At 43.2% G+C, this 16,831-nt stretch overlaps 1 protein-coding gene across 2 annotated transcripts in view; it reads left to right on the forward strand.

Moving 5' to 3' along the window:
* MRRF (mitochondrial ribosome recycling factor) overlaps positions 1 to 14,413 on the forward strand; it is a 57,700-nt gene extending 43,287 nt beyond the window's left edge. For both annotated transcript variants that reach the window (XM_052648577.1, XM_052648576.1), the window contains exons 6-7: positions 3,416 to 3,575; positions 11,967 to 14,413. In XM_052648577.1, coding sequence (XP_052504537.1) covers positions 3,416 to 3,575; positions 11,967 to 12,044 — 238 coding nt within the window. In that variant the 3' untranslated portion in view covers positions 12,045 to 14,413. The remainder of the gene's footprint in view (positions 1 to 3,415; positions 3,576 to 11,966) is intronic.
* Positions 14,414 to 16,831: the final 2,418 nt, after the last annotated feature.

Genomic DNA, 16,831 nt, shown 5'->3' on the forward strand with positions numbered 1-16,831 from the left:
AGCACTTCCTGTGCCTGGCACCCCCTCCCCATCCTCTCTTCTCCCCCCAACCCTCACTGTACCCCCCCACCCTCACTGTATCCCCCCACCCTCACTGTACCCCCCACCCTCACTGTACCCCCCCACCCTCACTGTACCCCCCCACCCTCACTATACCTCCCCACCCTCACTGTACCCCCCCACCCTCACTGTACCCCCCACCCTCACTGTACCCCCCCACCCTCACTGTATCCCCCCACCCTCACTGTACCCCCCACCCTCACTGTACCCCCCCACCCTCACTATACCTCCCCACCCTCACTGTACCTCCCCACCCTCACTGTACCCCCCCACCCTCACTGTACCTCCCCACCCTCACTGTACCCCCCCACGCTCACTGTACCCCCCCACTTTCTTAGATTATTGCCTCTGTATTTGCATCCTGAAACTGACATATTTTTGTCAATGTCAATAATTAAATACTACAATGTGTGGGAACTGGTGTCAATAGTGTAATAGTGTCACATTTTCATTAATAAATATAAAAATATTAAGGCCAAATTACATATATTATGATTTTGTTTTCTTTATGTAGCCATTTACTCGCAAGATTTTTTGAGTCCCAATTTGTATAGTTTTGAACATGTGATTTTTTTTTTCCCTCCATGTAAAATATAAGTGTAGTAAAAAAAAAACAGTTGGTTAGATACATTTTTTTATTTTTTTAAAGGTTGTCTAAAAAGCAAGCTATTTCAGATTATATATGAAATGTTAGATTGAAATACTTCTCTGCAGAGAAGTTTAAGAGGTTTCTGACAGACTTAGATTCATTTATTTTCTGCCCCTCCTAGTGTTTCAGCAGGATTAAGCTTTTTGAATCAGCGGATCAAGTTTTAATTTTCCTGTTCCTTCCTTATACTGACATATGCTTTGGCAGAACAAAAAAGAGACCTAAACATGTCAGCATGATTTTTGTTCAATGAATTAAAAACCATAAAAGTAACAAGATCTGATCCAAATCCCTAAACTCCTGACATGGTGGTTTTGTCCTTTTCAGTCCCAAGATTCATATTACTGACTTTGAAAAAAGCTTTCTGCCTGGAAGCAGAAGTAATGGCAGCAGCACATAATTTATTTGGAATAGACTGCAAGAGGTAGGCAGCCTGGAGTAGTGGGAAGAATGCAGGCTAGAAAGATCTGGATATGAATCCCAGTTCTGTCACTCAAGCCCACAGGCAAGTTACTTAATGCCTCAGTTTCCTCATTGGAAAATGGGGGTTTTAGAATCTAGTTTGATGAGTTGTTGTGAGGTTCAGTGAGGGAATAAGGTACTCACCTAGCACTGAGGGGTTTAGTACTGGTAGGAGTCAGGATTATTTTCATTTTGAGAATATGTTGAGAATTTGAGAATTTTGTGAATTCACATACCTGGATCCAGAAGGATTTATTTATCACTCAGCTGCCCACTTTATCTTCACAGCTTGTCCTGTCTCAAAATGCTTTCATTTTTTTTTCTCATCCTATCAGAGAAAAAGTACTAGGTAAATGCCACTAAATCTTTAACTCCTATTTGTCACTGTTTCACATGGAACACTTATACCCGGGATTTGGGATTATTTTTCATAAGCCAGAACCATGTTGACTTAAGGGTCAGGAACCATATGCCAGTGGTGTCCAGTTCAGGATTCAGGAGGCAAAGCATTTTTTTCATACTGAGACTATTAGCTTTTGAAGCAGGCCAGCGTAGGTTTGGCTTTGTGTAAGATACCAAGCTTTTTCATCTGTAAAATGAAGTTTGTGATCTTATAAGACCCTCTATGATATGGCTTTCCAGCCTCTTTTCTGGTTACTCCATTCTTTGTTATCTGTGGTCCATTTGGTTCCTCATACGATCACAGTCTCCTGGTAACCTAAAGCCTTTATGCATGCTTTTTCTCCCTCCTGGAAATCCCTACTAATCCTGGCAACTTGCATGTATTCTTTAGATCCTTGTGGGCTATTAGTCAGGATGGGATGAGCAGTGCTGTAGTAACAAGTAGTCCCCCAAATCTCCATGCCTCAAACAACAGAAACATTTCTTGTTCATGCCAAGTGGGGCACTGTTCACCATTGTCTCTCTGGGACCCAGACTGACGGAAGTGCCCTCTCAACCTGCACTGCAGCCAGCAGGGACAAATGTGGTAGAGCGCATGCGGGCTCATAAAGGCGACACCCATTCTGGTCACATCTCATTGGCCAAAGCAAGTTGTGCAGCCACACCAAACTTCAGAGGGGAGGGGAAGTGCATTCCTCCTGGAAGGAATAAGAATCAGAATACCAGCGAACAAACCTAATGAGAGCCGCGCTCAGATATTGTTTCCTCAGCAAAGTCTTCCCTCCCCCAACTGACCCCTCCCCGGACACACACGTGCTCTGTTGTAAGTCTCTTTACTTAGCTCTCTGCCTAGCTAAGCTCCCTCGGAGCAGGACAGAGGTCTGTCACCTTCATTGTCGCACACTTGGTACAACCAGCACTCTGGTCCTGACGGGTAGTAGTGTGCACACGACCAAGAAACCAAGGCGGGACAAACATGTTGGCTTTTGCGATGATTTAAGTGTAAAATAGGAATAATAACTGCTTCATGCAGTTGTAAGGGTCAGCTTAGGCAAAAAGTTCTAGAGTGCCTGTCCCAGGGATTTATAATAGGCCTTCAGTGTGCTCACTGTTGTTATTATGATAAGGATATTAATAGTTAAAATAACTGACATTTATTAAGCATTTTTAGTATGCCAGACACTCTCATGGGTACTTCATGGAAGTTAAATGGTACAGTATTCTCATGTGTTGTGTCTGGGTCTGTGCTAAAGCGATTCACAAGTAATTTGTCATGATAATAGTTAAGATTCTGAAGGTTACTACTTATTTGTTTTGGATGATTTAGAGGTGTAGAGATGGTGCTGTTTCTGCAGCATCTCATTCATTGGCATTGCTTTCTTTAGTTGGAGAGAAAGGGGTGGAATTACAGCTGATAGTTGCTTTCTTTTAAAATGTGCCAGGGTCAGTGCTAGACAAGTGACACAGACCATCCCATAATCTTCACACCACCCCTTTAAGTCAGGTACTGACAATCCCATTATACAGATGGGAACTCTGAGGAAGGGAAGTCAGTTATGCATCCAGTAAGAGGCATGGCCAGGATTTAACTTCAAGGCTGCCTAGACTCTCTGGCTCATGATTTTAAGCAGCACACTTACTGGCTGTCCTCAGTTATCTCACCAGGAACCTTCCTTGACCCTGAACATCCTCCTGGGTGTGTGTCAGGAATGTGAAGATCTTCCAGCAACGGAGAGTACAGTTATAAACTGCTGAGCTAGTGCATAAAGTGATGTTGAATTCTTGGCAGGCAGTTCATACATGGGATGATTTTATTGAACTTTTTTTTTTGTCTTTTATCAGAGTAACCCGGGAGCACAGAGAAATGCTGGTGAAGCTGGCTAAACAGAACACGAACAAGGCCAAAGACTCTTTACGGAAGATTCGTACCAACGCAATAAATAAGGTGAAGAAATCAAAGGACAAGGCCTCCGAGGACACCATTAGGCTCATAGAGAAACAGGTACTGTTGCCAACAGATGTCATGTTTATGTATCTGACCCAGAAAATCATTGTTCACATCTGAAGTGAAGAAAACGAAAACAGGGTACCCCAGTTCTTTCACTGACATGATTGGCATTGGCCGAGTCTGTCCTGGGCCTGGCCCTGTGCTGGACCCTGGAAATACAGAGGAGGGGAGGAAGCTACTGACCATACTGTGTTCCAGGCTCTATCCTGAGCACTTTACAACACTTAATTTATCCTCGTCACTGCAAAGTGAGGTGGGTGGGTGGTGAGAGGAGCGAGGTAACTTGCCCAAGGTCACGCTGCTGGTAAATGGTAGCCATAGCATCCAAACCCAGCAGACTGATCTCAGAGCCTGTACTCCAGGGCTCTCCTGTCTGTGCTTGGTTGTCTGGGTGCTGAGAAGTGAGGACCTGGCCCTGTTTTTAGTGTGCTGAGTAAGCACACTTGAACAAGTCTTAAAGGAGCAACTGGAGTGAAACAGAGACAAGGGGGAATGGTTAACAGCATGTACAAAGGTATGGTGATGGAAAGGAGCACCGTTCAGTGAGATAACTGTGGCTTCGACCCAGGATGACACAGAAGGGCAGAGATGACGGTGGCCAGTTCATTGCAGGTCTCCTATAGCAGGCTGAGGAGTTTGAACTTTTAACATGCCCAGAGGTTCCCATGTTGGCTCTGCATCTTTATTGGTCATTTGTGGCCACACTGATGCTGCATAGCATACCACCTCGAACTTCAGTGATGTATATTTCAAGCATTTCTTATTCCTGTCTCTGTGGGTCAGCTGGGAGGTAGCTGTTCTAGGCTGAGCTCAATGTGGCTCAGCCATTGAGACTTCCCAGGTGGCGCTAGTGGTAAAGAACCCGCCTGCCAACGCAGGAGATGCGAGATGCAGGTTTAATCCCTGGGCTGGGGAGATCCCCTGGAGAAGGAAATAGCAACACACTCCAGTATTCTTGCCTGGAGAATCCCACGAACAGCTGGCGAGCTACAGTCCGTAGCATCGCACAGAGTCGGACACAACTGAAGTGAGTTGGCACGCACCTTCTCAGATCTTGGATGGGGCTCAAGTCGGCTCCACATCTCTCAATCTTCTGGAGTCAACAGGCTTCACAGGGCATCTTTTCATGGCAACAGCAGATGGCAAGAGCATAATCTACTCAAGTACATTTTAAGCACCTACTCTTTTCACATCCCACTGGCCAGGCAAATCTTACCTGCCAAACCCAGTATCACTGTGGAGGGAAAGTATATATGTTCATGGAGGTCTGGGGGTGGGGGTGAATACTTGTTGAGCAATAATCTAATCTGTCACGGCATTAGAGTCACTTGAGGAGCTAACAAAAATATGGTTATATGGGGCCCCTGCTCCCAGAGATTCAGTCAGTGAGTCAGGGGTGGGGCCTAGGGTTCTGCATTTTAAAATGCTCCCCAGGTGATTCTGATGCAGTGACTCCCTTGAATGATACTCAGACAACAGAGTATCACACTTGTGTTTGAAGGTTGACTATGGTGGCTGGGTGGAAACCAGATTATAAGGGGCATAACCGGAAGTTGTGAGGCTGCTGCAGGAATCCAGCCAGGAAATGATGATGGCCTGAACTTGTATGGTACCCGTGTAATAAAGACAGAAAGATTAGAAAAAAAAAAGACAGATGATTTACCAGTATTGAGGAGACAGAATGTTTAGCTTATAAACAAAGCCTCCATCATCCACGATAAAAGCATTATGTTATGAAGATTGAACAGGAGTGTGGGCAGGATAGGGCATAAAGAGGGAAGATGAGGAGGCCAGGAGAGTCGTTAGGGGGTCATGAGGACCCCCTAAATTGACTCTTCCTTCCTCTTGGACTAACAGAATGCTAGTCATAGAGCAGGCCCAACAGCGAGTCAGGGAAGAATTTTAGATGAATGTCTGGGCCTCCTACATTTTCCGATACAGTAAGTCTGCTTAGGAATGTGTATTTTTGAAGGGTTCCCCAGACAAGGAAAAACAGGAAAGGTAGTGACCCGGAAGCATGGCAGTGTACCCCTGTAATGGCACTGGGGTTAGAAAGAGGTGGTTCTACACTTGATGTCAGGTGACCTTGGCAAGTGACTTGACTTCTTGGAGTCTGTTTCTTCTGTGAAAAGGGATTTGGAATTCCTGCTGTGAAGGGATACGCTGGGGATGCTAGAAGCACTGTGAGAGTGTCTGACACTGAGCCCCTCAGGGCTTGCTTCCTGCCCTCTCTGTGGCCTCCTCTTGCCTTGCATTAGCTCAGAGAGACTCGTAGACTGGCCTGCCTTTGCTGAGCACTCACCAGGCCTTGTAAGAGTCCAGCTGGGCCAGCTCCTTGTCCACCTCCCAGGGGATTTCATCGCTCTAGCAGACACTTGGCCTTTTCGTTGCTTTCTGGTGGTGAGCCTGTAACCTCTGATGCCCTTCAGGCACTCTCTCAGCAAGTCTGGGCCTCTGCCTCAGGGACCAGAGCCCATGCTCCTTGGAAAAGGAAGAACGATCACATAACCGGCACTTGTTTTTTTCAATGTTTTCTTAAAAAAAAATTATTCAAGTAACATTAATTTATAACACTGTATGTTTCATGTATACATTACTCTACAACATTCTTTTTCAACTTCTGTAAACACTACAGTATGCTCATCACCGGAAGTTTAGTTTCCATCCATCACCATACACATTGACCCCTCGTTTAACCCTTTTGCACTCCTCTCACATTTTTGGTGTAGGCCTTCAAGGTTATCTCTGTAAACATATATGGAATATTACAAGAAAAAAGGTCATGCTATATATAGTATTACATGATACATCCAGTGCAATAATCTTTATTATTTAAGATACTATCACTTTAATATTAGCTCTTACCGTTGTTGTTAATAACTTTAATTACTGTCGTATGGTTAAAAGTTTGGGTAAGAAAATATTCAGGAGACAGCTATGTGCATACTTCATTTTGTTCATTTTTCCCCAATGGAAGGCATCAATCTGGAGTTTGGGGTGTACTTTTTTATTGTTGTCATTTATTAATTTTTTTAAGTAAGCAAGACAGGAACTGATTGCTGCTTTATCAAAAAGCTTTTTAAACTGTGTTTTTAAGTTTTGTTTCTGATTACCAAAGCAGTGTAGGTTCATTGTAGAAAATGTAGAGAATTCAGAAGACTTCAACAATGGGGAAAATTCCCCCTATAGTCCTGGATTTGGGGATATTTCTCCTTTTCCCCCTTTTTCAACTACTTAGTTTTTACAAAATACTTGGTAGGTTATTTATAAACATATCCTTTATTTGTTATATTTGTTTTTTGACCATGCTGGGCAGCATGTGATATCTTAGTTCCCTGACCAGGGATCAGACCCACGCCCCCTGCATTGGCAGTGCGGAGTCTTAACCTCTGGACTGCCAGGGAAACTTGGGAACTTAACTACATAGTTTTTAACGTGATCAAACAACTTTCTATCCAGTTTTTTATTTTCTGTTTAGCATTATTAGCATTTTCTTCTTCTTTCTTAAAAAGCTCTTTGTAAACAGCCACACTCTGATGGTTGCAAAATAGTCCATCTTGTGGTTATACTGTAATTCACTTTCATAAGCCCTCTTTTTGGACATTTAGTTTGTTTAAACTTTTTTGTTATTATAAATAAGGTTGCAGTGAATGTTTTTATACATAGATCTTTGTTGAGATGACTTCCTAGGATAGAGTCTCATGTGTGGAATTATAGCACAAAGAAAATGCATATTTTTAAGCTTCTTAGTTTGTACTGTCTAAATCACTTGCAGGGTGTTTAGAATTTGTGTATTTTAAAAATTCTTGGCCTTTTCTAATCCTTGACATTTGAACCTAGTATTTTTGATGTGAACTTAAAGTGTTGCTTACCTTGGAAATATTGCTTTTACTTCCACATTCCGCAGGAAAGATTTATTCTTTCTATAAATCCATAAACCTTGCTAGAGGATAATATACCTATACATTTCTGATTTATCGACTTAGGGATTTATCCAAAATAAGTTATCAAGAATCTTATCTACAGAGTTGTCCATTGATGTATTATGTATAAAAGAAAACTGGGGAGAATTGCTTGGTGGTCCAGTGGTTAGAGCTCCATGCTTCCACTGCAGGGGACACAACTTCCATCCCTGGTCAGGGAGCTAAGGTCACACATGCCGTGTGGTGCAGCTGGAAAAAAACAACAACCTGAAAACTGTCTAAATTTCTGATAGCAGTAAAATCGCTTGCTTTAGATCCATTCACTGGACTTTATATATAGACATAAAAACACTTACAGCTACAGTTAATTTATTATAAGTTTCATGTATGTGAAAAGGTTGGCAGCTTATTCACTTCAGAATATTAATGGTCACTTGGATTATGAACAATTGTAATTTTATTCTTTGTGAAATTTCTTTTTTAAAACTTTTTCCAAAATTCTTTTGAGGTCAGATTTTTTAAAAAGCTGTATTATAAAAGTGTTTCATCTTTGGTATACAAGAATAAAAGGGTTCAGTGGTATGTTCTCTCCACGCAGTCATGTCTGACCTCTACCTCTTCCCCACAGCCTTCCCAACCCCCAACCCAGGCCAGCTCTGCTGAAAAAGGACCAGGGTCTTCCCACTTGGGACTCTTGACATCTGCCAGCCTGCTGTTTCACCTTTGCTTCAGTTTGCTACAAGTGGATCTGCTGAACATTAAAGCACTTGGCAGAAACCACCAGTAAATTTAGCCAAGATCCTTTCACTGCTCCCTTTTTCTGAGAAACAGCCGTTCTGAAGTGGAGCTGGGTGCTAGTGGGGCTGAAGGGCTCCGAGCAGACTGTGCGGGCAGGCAGGCAGGCGGGCTGGGCTGAGTGAGGCACTGGGCGGGAGACCCCCCCCCCCCCCCCGCCCCCGACGGCACTGTGGGTGTTCTGAGCTGAGCTGCCCAGCTCTGCCCCATGCGCGTACGGTGTGCTCTTGGACTTCCCCCCCTTTTCCGTCTCTCCCTTTCATTTTCCTGAACGTATAAGGAGCCAGCGTTGATGATAACGGTCATGAGCATGACAGTGATGGCGCGGATGATGTCATCATCTTTTGGGGGCAGCATATTGTAGTGGAAAGAGCTCTTGCTGTGGAGACTGGCCTGAATTCAAATCCTAGCTCTTTCCCGTCTCAGCTTTTAAGGTCAGCAAATGGCTTCACCTTCCTGAGCCTCTGTTTCTTCATCTGTAAAGTGGGAGCAATAATGCCTGTCTCACAGGATTTGGCAAGAGGACCAAGTGACACAGTGTACTTAAAAGCAGCTAGTGTGCTGGCTGGTCTTCAGTAGTCATTTGTCCTATTTGTCCATCCTGCTCCTCCCCTAACCTTGTGACTTTGACTGTGGGACAGGAATGGACGGTTTTAATCAGTGGAGCACAGCCTCCTTTGAATGAAGAAGGGCTAGGCCAGGTGCTATGGGCTCACCAAGGGGAGTAGCAGCACCAGACTGACAGTCAAGGGTGGGTGGGTTCTTGGCTCAGTCACATCACAGACTTTTTATGTGATCTCGGGCAGGTCAGTTAAAATCCCATGCCTTGGTCTGCTATTCTGTAAAATGGGGATAATATCTGTCCCATCTGCCTTATGGTATAGGTATGTGAGTGAGGTTGTTGGATCTGAATGAAGTCACAGACGACAAAACACTTCTGCGTAGTGTGAACTGTTGTGCAACTATCAGATGAAATAATATTAAAAGGAGATCAAACCAGTCAATCCTAAAGGAAATCAGTCCTGAATATTCATTGGAAAGACTCATGCTGAAGCTGCAATGCTTTGGCCACCTGATGCAAAGAGCCGACTCATTGGAAAAGAGCCTGATGCTGGGAAAGATTGAAGGCAGGAGGCGAAGGGGGCAACAAAGGACGAGATGGTTGGATGGCATCACTGACTCAATGGACATGAGTTTGAGCAAGTTTTGAGATGTGGCGAAGGACAGGGAAGCCTGGTGTGCTGCAGTCCATCAGGTTGCAAAGAATGGGACATAACTGAATGACTGAACAACAACAAAGGGAGGTAATAATAGTATTTTCTGTATTTTGAACATGATGTGAAGTAACGCATGTAAAGTTTTTAGCCCAGCGTTTGGCTCTTAGTAAATAGATGCTGTTGTTCGTATCCTTGCTCTTAATCATTGTTATTTTAAGATGAAAAGATGAACTTGCAGGTGGACTGTCCCCAAGGGCACTCTGTGCCTGTAATATGGCAGAGAGTTAGTAAATATTTTCATTAATTGATTAAATTAAAAAGAAGTCAGAAAGTGATAGTAAAAATCGGAGTAACACAAGCAACATTTGCATAGCAAATAACCAGTTTAAACATACTTGCATATTCATGATCTTATTTAACCCTCACAATTCCTTTCTGAGGGAGGGACTCACCTCCCCATTGGAGAGATAAGGAAACTGAGACTCAGGGTGGGGAAATGACGCACCCTGTCGCCCCACTGAGAGCTGAAGCCAGAACCGTGTTACCAGCCAGTTCCTCCAGGTACCATTCCTCCCCTGAGTCCCAGCCTCTGTCCTCAGACGCCATCTTCCCAGAGGAGGCTTGCAGCCCTCATTCCTGGCTGCCTCATGCTACCAGCACGCGGGTGCTGGAGTGCTGCTGGGCACCACGCCACACCCCACACAAGGAGGCTGCTCGGGGTGGGGGCACAGGAAGCCTCTCAGGGGCTTGTGCCAGCTGAGCGAGGATCCCAGGCAGCCGCTCTGAGCTGGTCCTGTTCGGAGTGCCCGGCAGCCCAAGCAGCTTTGCTCTCCCCTCCTCCAAAATGTGCAGCTGTTGCTATGGTAAGAGTCTGGCTGTCTCCCTGCCTGGGACCAATTGCTCCAAATCCTTTTTAGTTGCTATCCTTTCCAGGGCATTTATTTCCCAGTTCCTGGCCAAGGCCTGTGGTCTGCAAATAAAGATGTCAAACAGCCGCTGTGCTGCTGAGCACACAGAACTGGGTACCACACTGCCCCCTTCAAAGCTTCCTGCCTGAGGTCTCTTTTAGACATGGGACTGGAGGCTTGCAACACTTACTCAGTTGTATTGTTTCTTTTTTCGTTCTTAGAGTGAGTTTGTGTTTCCTACAGAAAATGTGGAGGATACAGAACAGCACAGAAAACTAATAATTATTCATTTAGGAAATATTTCCTGAGCACTTGCTATGGACTAAGTTTTATGCTGAATGTGACAGATACCGACATGAATAATACATTTCCTGTCTTCCCATCACTAAAAGATAATCACTAGTAATATTTTGACACGTTTTCTTCCAGTTTTTAAATATATCTGAGATCATTTCTACTATGTGTGTACACATTTTGTATTCTTTTTTCTTGGATTCAAGGGTAACATGGGCATGTTTCCATGATGTTATAAATAATATCTTGAAACATTATTTCTTTTTCTCTGATTACAAAAGCAGTCCATGCTTGTTATAAAACAGACATGTCAGAACTGTATACTGGAATGTTATTTGTATTTATACCCTCTCCATGAGAAGTAGACAGTCTTAACCCTTTTTAATGACTATATGTATTCAATTACATATACTATCATTTTAAGTTTTCTCATTTTTGATTATAAGCTTTGATAACTATCTTTGCATGTAGAACTTAAGGACATTTTCTTAGATTCTATTCATGTGATAATTTCCCAGTTGAGAGAGTTTGGGGTTAAAAATGATATGAACACTTGCATCAATTTGAATTCCTATCCATGATATGTGAGTTCATTCATTTCACCACAGCTCTGGTATTGACTATTATAATTAAAAACCGCAACATCAAATTTTGTTAACTGTGATAACTAAATTATATCTTGGTTTAATTTGCATTTCTTCAGTGTCTATTGAATTTTCCATGTTTGTTAACCAGATGTACTTCATCTTTTTTCAAGATTTTTTTTTTTTCTGCTTGTTTATTGGGATCTTAATATTCTCCTTATCAATTGGCATGAGGGCTTTATATAGCAGAGTGTATGAAGTGTAGGAAATTCTAGAGTTTCATTAAGGGACAGATTAGACTGACTTCTCTGTACTGTTATAATTGTTAACTATTTGGGGGCTCTGCAGTCATACTACCCAGGATTAAATTCTTGTCAATGCTACTTTACAGCTGTGGATCCTGAACAAATGATTTTAACTGCCTCAGTTTCCTCATCTGTAAAATGGAAACATGACACCGTCTCATGGTGTCTATTTCTTCCTGTCCAGAGTCAATAAGAGTATGTGTACAAAGTTCTTAGTTCTGTGCCTGTCTGGGATGCAATTCACATGAGCTTTTGTTACCATTTTTTATTTCCCAGATAATCTTCATAGTTCTAGAACATTTCTCCCCCTCCCCTTCCCAGCCCCAGTTACCAGGTTGTCTCATTTTGTTTTTCTGCAGATCAGCCAAATGGCCGATGACACAGTGGCAGAGCTGGACAGGCATCTGGCCATGAAAACCAAAGAGCTTCTTGGATGAAAACCCACCAGGGCCAGCAGTGCTCCAGGGCCCAGTTCCTAGTGGATCCCATGAGTGGCAAATCGGCAGTTCTCTATTCCATCCATACGGAAAGTTGTCACCTTGCATTGTCAGTCCTAGTGACCGACGGCCTTCCAGTGGGACACTGTTTATTCTCTTCCTCCTGTCCGCTGACCACCGTATCTCCTCTGGGCCTTCTGGCATGGGTGGTCCTCAGAGACGCTCTGTTGCTGACAGAAGGCCTTCACTTGGGCCATTTGTCTTGACCATGACGTCACCAAGCTGTCAGGACCATTGGCAGGCTTGCCTCTGTCTGCTGCTCATCTCGGGAGCCTTCTTTTCAGACAATTAGTCAGGCCCTGTCCCCACTTTTGAACTCTGCTTGGGCCAGTGTGAGCCGTCACCCGTGTTGGATACCTTTGCTAGAGGCCCGTTTTCACCAAACAGTAAAACCTAAATAAATTGGAAAGAATAACAAGCATGGAGGAAGCGATGGGATCGGTGTGGATTCATGATCTCCAAGGACCAGTGTGTAAAGCATCCGGAACAGTGCTTTTGCTGTCTCCCCTTACCATCCTCCCACTCCTTGCCTGACCGGTCCTGTTCACCCTTGGGTCTCAGCTTGGAGAGCATGTCCTTTCCCCTGCCCAACCTAGGATGCCTGTTATTGGCTCTCCTAGCACTTTCCACTGCTTTTATCTGAACCTCAATTATTCTTTTTGATAATTAGTCTGTTTATTTTTAAGTTTCCTTGGAAGTTGGCATAATGGAACATAGTAGTCTGGAACTACTATGGAACATAGTCTGGAACATGGTAGGCATTCAGTGTGTTGTGAATGAATGGCACATAGTAGCTGCTCAACAAATGCCAGCTGCTTTTCCTTTCTTTGCACTCTGAACACGGTTCTTCTCTCATTTTTCACTTTTGCCTCTGTCCTCAACATTTACTCGGTAATGAGATCTCTGTCCCCAGGGCCTGCCTGTCACTGATGGACAAGTTGTTTATTGTGGTGCATCTTTGGGTACTAGGTTAAGTTACGTTCTCCCCCCAGTAATTCTTTTCCTTTTGTTTGTTCATTTGTTCAGTCATTCATAATCTAGCCATCGTGAGCTAGATTCATAACAATTCTAGGTAATCTTTTTAATTCTCACAGTAAACTCGCAAGATGTAGATTATCTCCATTTTGCAAGCAGGAAAACTAAGACATGACGATATTAGATAACTTGCCCAAAGTGTTAGAGGGTTTCATTATTCACTGTCAGCCTCATTTTACAGAGAGGGGAGAGCTCACAGAGGTTCGGTTTCTTGCCCGGGATTTCACAGCTATCACCGGGCAGACCTGGGCATCGCAGTGAGGCCTGATCTCAATCCTGTGCTCTGCCCACTGCATCCTGATGCCTTCACAAGCGGTGGAGCGCCCTCTGTGTGCCAGGCACTGTGCTCCATGCTGGGACTACAAAGATGGGGGAGACACGGCCCCTGGCTTTGAGAGGTGCATGGTCACTGGACTGTGTTGCTGTCTATGGTCTCTTGGCCGGAAAGTAGAAGGTCTATTCCAGTTCTGCCAGATGTCTGCCTTTAGAATGGAACCCTCTCTGGCGGCAGCAAGGCCTGGCTACATTCCTTCTAAGCAGCATCCACACTCTCTTCTGCTGTTTGTTTCCCCTCAGACTCTGTCTGTCCCCTGTGAGAGGTAATAAAGGCTGCCCTTCTCCCTCTGCTTGTACTGGGAGAGCATGCTGCACGACAGCCAGCGGGATTCAAGGTCAGAATTAGGTCAAAGATGAAAGAAGGGAACACAGTCTCCAGCCCCGCTTACCTGTCCTCAGTCCAACCACATTCACCAGCCCCGAGTAACCATCACACGGTCAGAAGTCAGCCAGGGGGAGGGACAGGGAAAGAAATAGCAATCAAGGGAGATATTTTTGGGGGGGGTAAGCCACATGGCAGGGCTTTGCAACAGTCTTTCGTGAGTGGCCGAAATCCCCCACTCACTACAAATGTGCTGCTCAAAGATGCAGGATTTTTTAATAAACAGAGGAAATGATAAATTATGTTGTAACTCCACTCCAAAGGCATTTGGTTCTTAACAGCCAAATCCTCTGTAGTCTTTAAATAAACAAAAACTTATTTGGTGAACAGACGGGGGGGAAAATGAAAGATTTTCTGTACTTGGGTTCCACATGTCAACAATTTCTCTCCTGTGTGTATGTTGGCCAAAGCCGTATATCATGATAAATGAATAAAGGAAAACCTCGAGCCCAGGGCAGTCAGACGTCTCAGCAAATGGCTTTCAGCTGATTGCTCTATTTCGGTTGACATTTATCAAAGGGTTTCTCTGCTACTCTGCATGTCAGGCCTGCCGTGGTGGCAGGGACGAGAGGGAAACTACCTGTTTGGATGTGCTGAGGAGTGAGTGATGCTGAAGCAATTCGTCCTCCCTTCTCGAGTCTCTCTCTCACAAAGGAAAACTGGGTATGGAAATTCTTACACTTGGCCAGAAAAATTAGCCACGTCCTCTATTCAGTTCAATGGCTTTCAAAGTCCCATGAAAAACACAGGCCAAAGAGAATTTGGGAACTTCTTTATCTGTTTATTTTTTCTTCTTTCTTGTGTGTGTGTGTGTGTGTGTGTGTGTGTGTGTGTGTGTGTGTGTTGGAAATTACAAAAGAAACTGGAAGGTAAAAAGTTAAACATCTCTTACAAATCCTGAATTGCATACTCCCCTTTAACAATTAGATGTATGTACTTCCAGACCTTTCCCTATGTGTGTGTAATTTTTTGAAAAACAGGGATGTGCACCATTCTGTTTCTGTTTTGAAACTTGACTTTTTTTTTTTAAACTCAACACATGGCCCTCTAGCCATGTGTGAACACATAGAAAAAAAATTCATCCTTTTTCATTGCCTTACAGTATTCCAGAATAAGGATGTAATATAACTTATTATCACTCCCATGGTATTTTAAAAAATAATTTCAACTGCATTGAAGATGTTTCTGTTTATTTATTTTTTTGAGAAAAAAGAACCCCTCATCTAGGTTGATCTCTTTTTGAGGTCCTAGTCAGCCTCAGACTACCATTTATTAAGTCCCTACTGTAAACCAGGTACCATGCTGAACACTTTACATGTGTTACTACATTTAAATGTCTGAACAGTCCTAGTTGTTGTAGGTTATACTCCTATCTGTGTTTACATATTTGAAAACCAAGGTTCAGAAAGGGTACACACAGCTATTAATAGTAAGTGCTGGAGTGAAATTTGAGATTCAGATCTAACTTTTAAGTGGGGCCCCTGATCAGTACGCTTCAGTTTGTAAGTGTTCATTAAGTACTGACTCAGAATGCACCCAGCAGTGTCTGGGCCCTGAAGGTGATAGGAGGGAAGCAGAGAGCTCACTTTTATAAAATGATTAGAAAACTTTCTAGCAAAGGGCTGCGTGCAAAATAGTCCAATGGCTGGTACATAGACAGCGCCGAAGAAATGGTAGCTCTTATGGAGACAGTAAAGATACATATTTATTCCTCCTCTAGAACCTATTGGAGAATCAGGGAGCGAGTGGAAAGCATCCGGAAGTGAATACTGATAATAACCACAATAATCGTATTGACAGCATCAGTAACTAATATTTGGCTTGGTGCTTTTTAGTTTTCAAAGTTCTATCAATACATCCTTTCTCCCATTGGAATCACTGGGTGAACCTTTGCAAGTTCTTTTGCTCTAATAAGGGTCAGTTTTCATTGTGTGTGTAAACAGGTACATTCTCTGTTTTTAGGGGTGCAAGTTTTGAAATGGACGCTATACATGGATATGTATATCTATATATCTCCATATATATGGAAAATATATTTCGTAGATTACATCATTTACATTTTCTGTATTTTTGCTTACTTTGTGACCCTCGGCTGAGAGTTGGACTGCAAGTGGTGTATTTCAGCCTCCTGTTATTAGCATTCCTGTCTCTCTCTGCATGTCCTGTAATTTCTGCTCTGTGAAAGTGCTGGTGTGTTGTTTGCCGCAGAGATAGCCTGAGTCACACCTTCTTCATCTCATTCAGTGTCAGGAGTCTGAATTCTGTCCTATCATAGATCAAGATCACAGCCCTCGCTTGCTTTTTGTTTACATTTGCTTGGTGTATCTTTCCTGTCCGTTTATTTTTAGGCTTTTCGAATCAGTATTCTAGGTTGTATGTCTTTTATAAAGTTAGATTTTGTGCTATGAACCTTTCTAAAATGCCTTTTCAGTTTTTGTCTTTATTTTTCATTGTAGTAGAGTACGTGTTGCATAAAATTTGCCATCTTAGCCGTTCTTAAGCATAGAGTTAGGAGTGTCTACCTTCACATGGTTGTGCAACCAGCTTCCAAAACTCTTCACCTTGTAGAACTGAAACTCAGCCCCTTAAACAGCTCCCATGCCTCCCTCTCCCACCCCCTGGCAGCCACCATTTACTTTCTGTCTCTGTGAATTTAACTGCTCTAAGTACCTCATATAAATGGAATCACACAGCATTTGTCTTGTTGTGACTAGCTTATTTCACTTAGCATAATGTAGCGTGTGTCAGAATAGCTTTCCTTTTTCATGCTGAAAAATGTTCTATTGTCTGTATGTATGAGACTCCTTTCAATAGATGACTTAAACTCATTTATATTTATTGATAATACTGTTAGGTTTAGTAGAACCCACTTACTCTTTTTTTTCTTTCTGTGCAGTGTTAACAAAAGCTGGTTTGGTGTTGAAACCCTTCGCGTTAGATGGAAAAGGGTTGCCTCTGCAGAGAGGAAGTCACC

The sequence above is a fragment of the Budorcas taxicolor genome, chromosome 11 (genome assembly GCF_023091745.1).
Source record: "Budorcas taxicolor isolate Tak-1 chromosome 11, Takin1.1, whole genome shotgun sequence".
NCBI lineage: Eukaryota > Metazoa > Chordata > Mammalia > Artiodactyla > Bovidae > Budorcas > Budorcas taxicolor.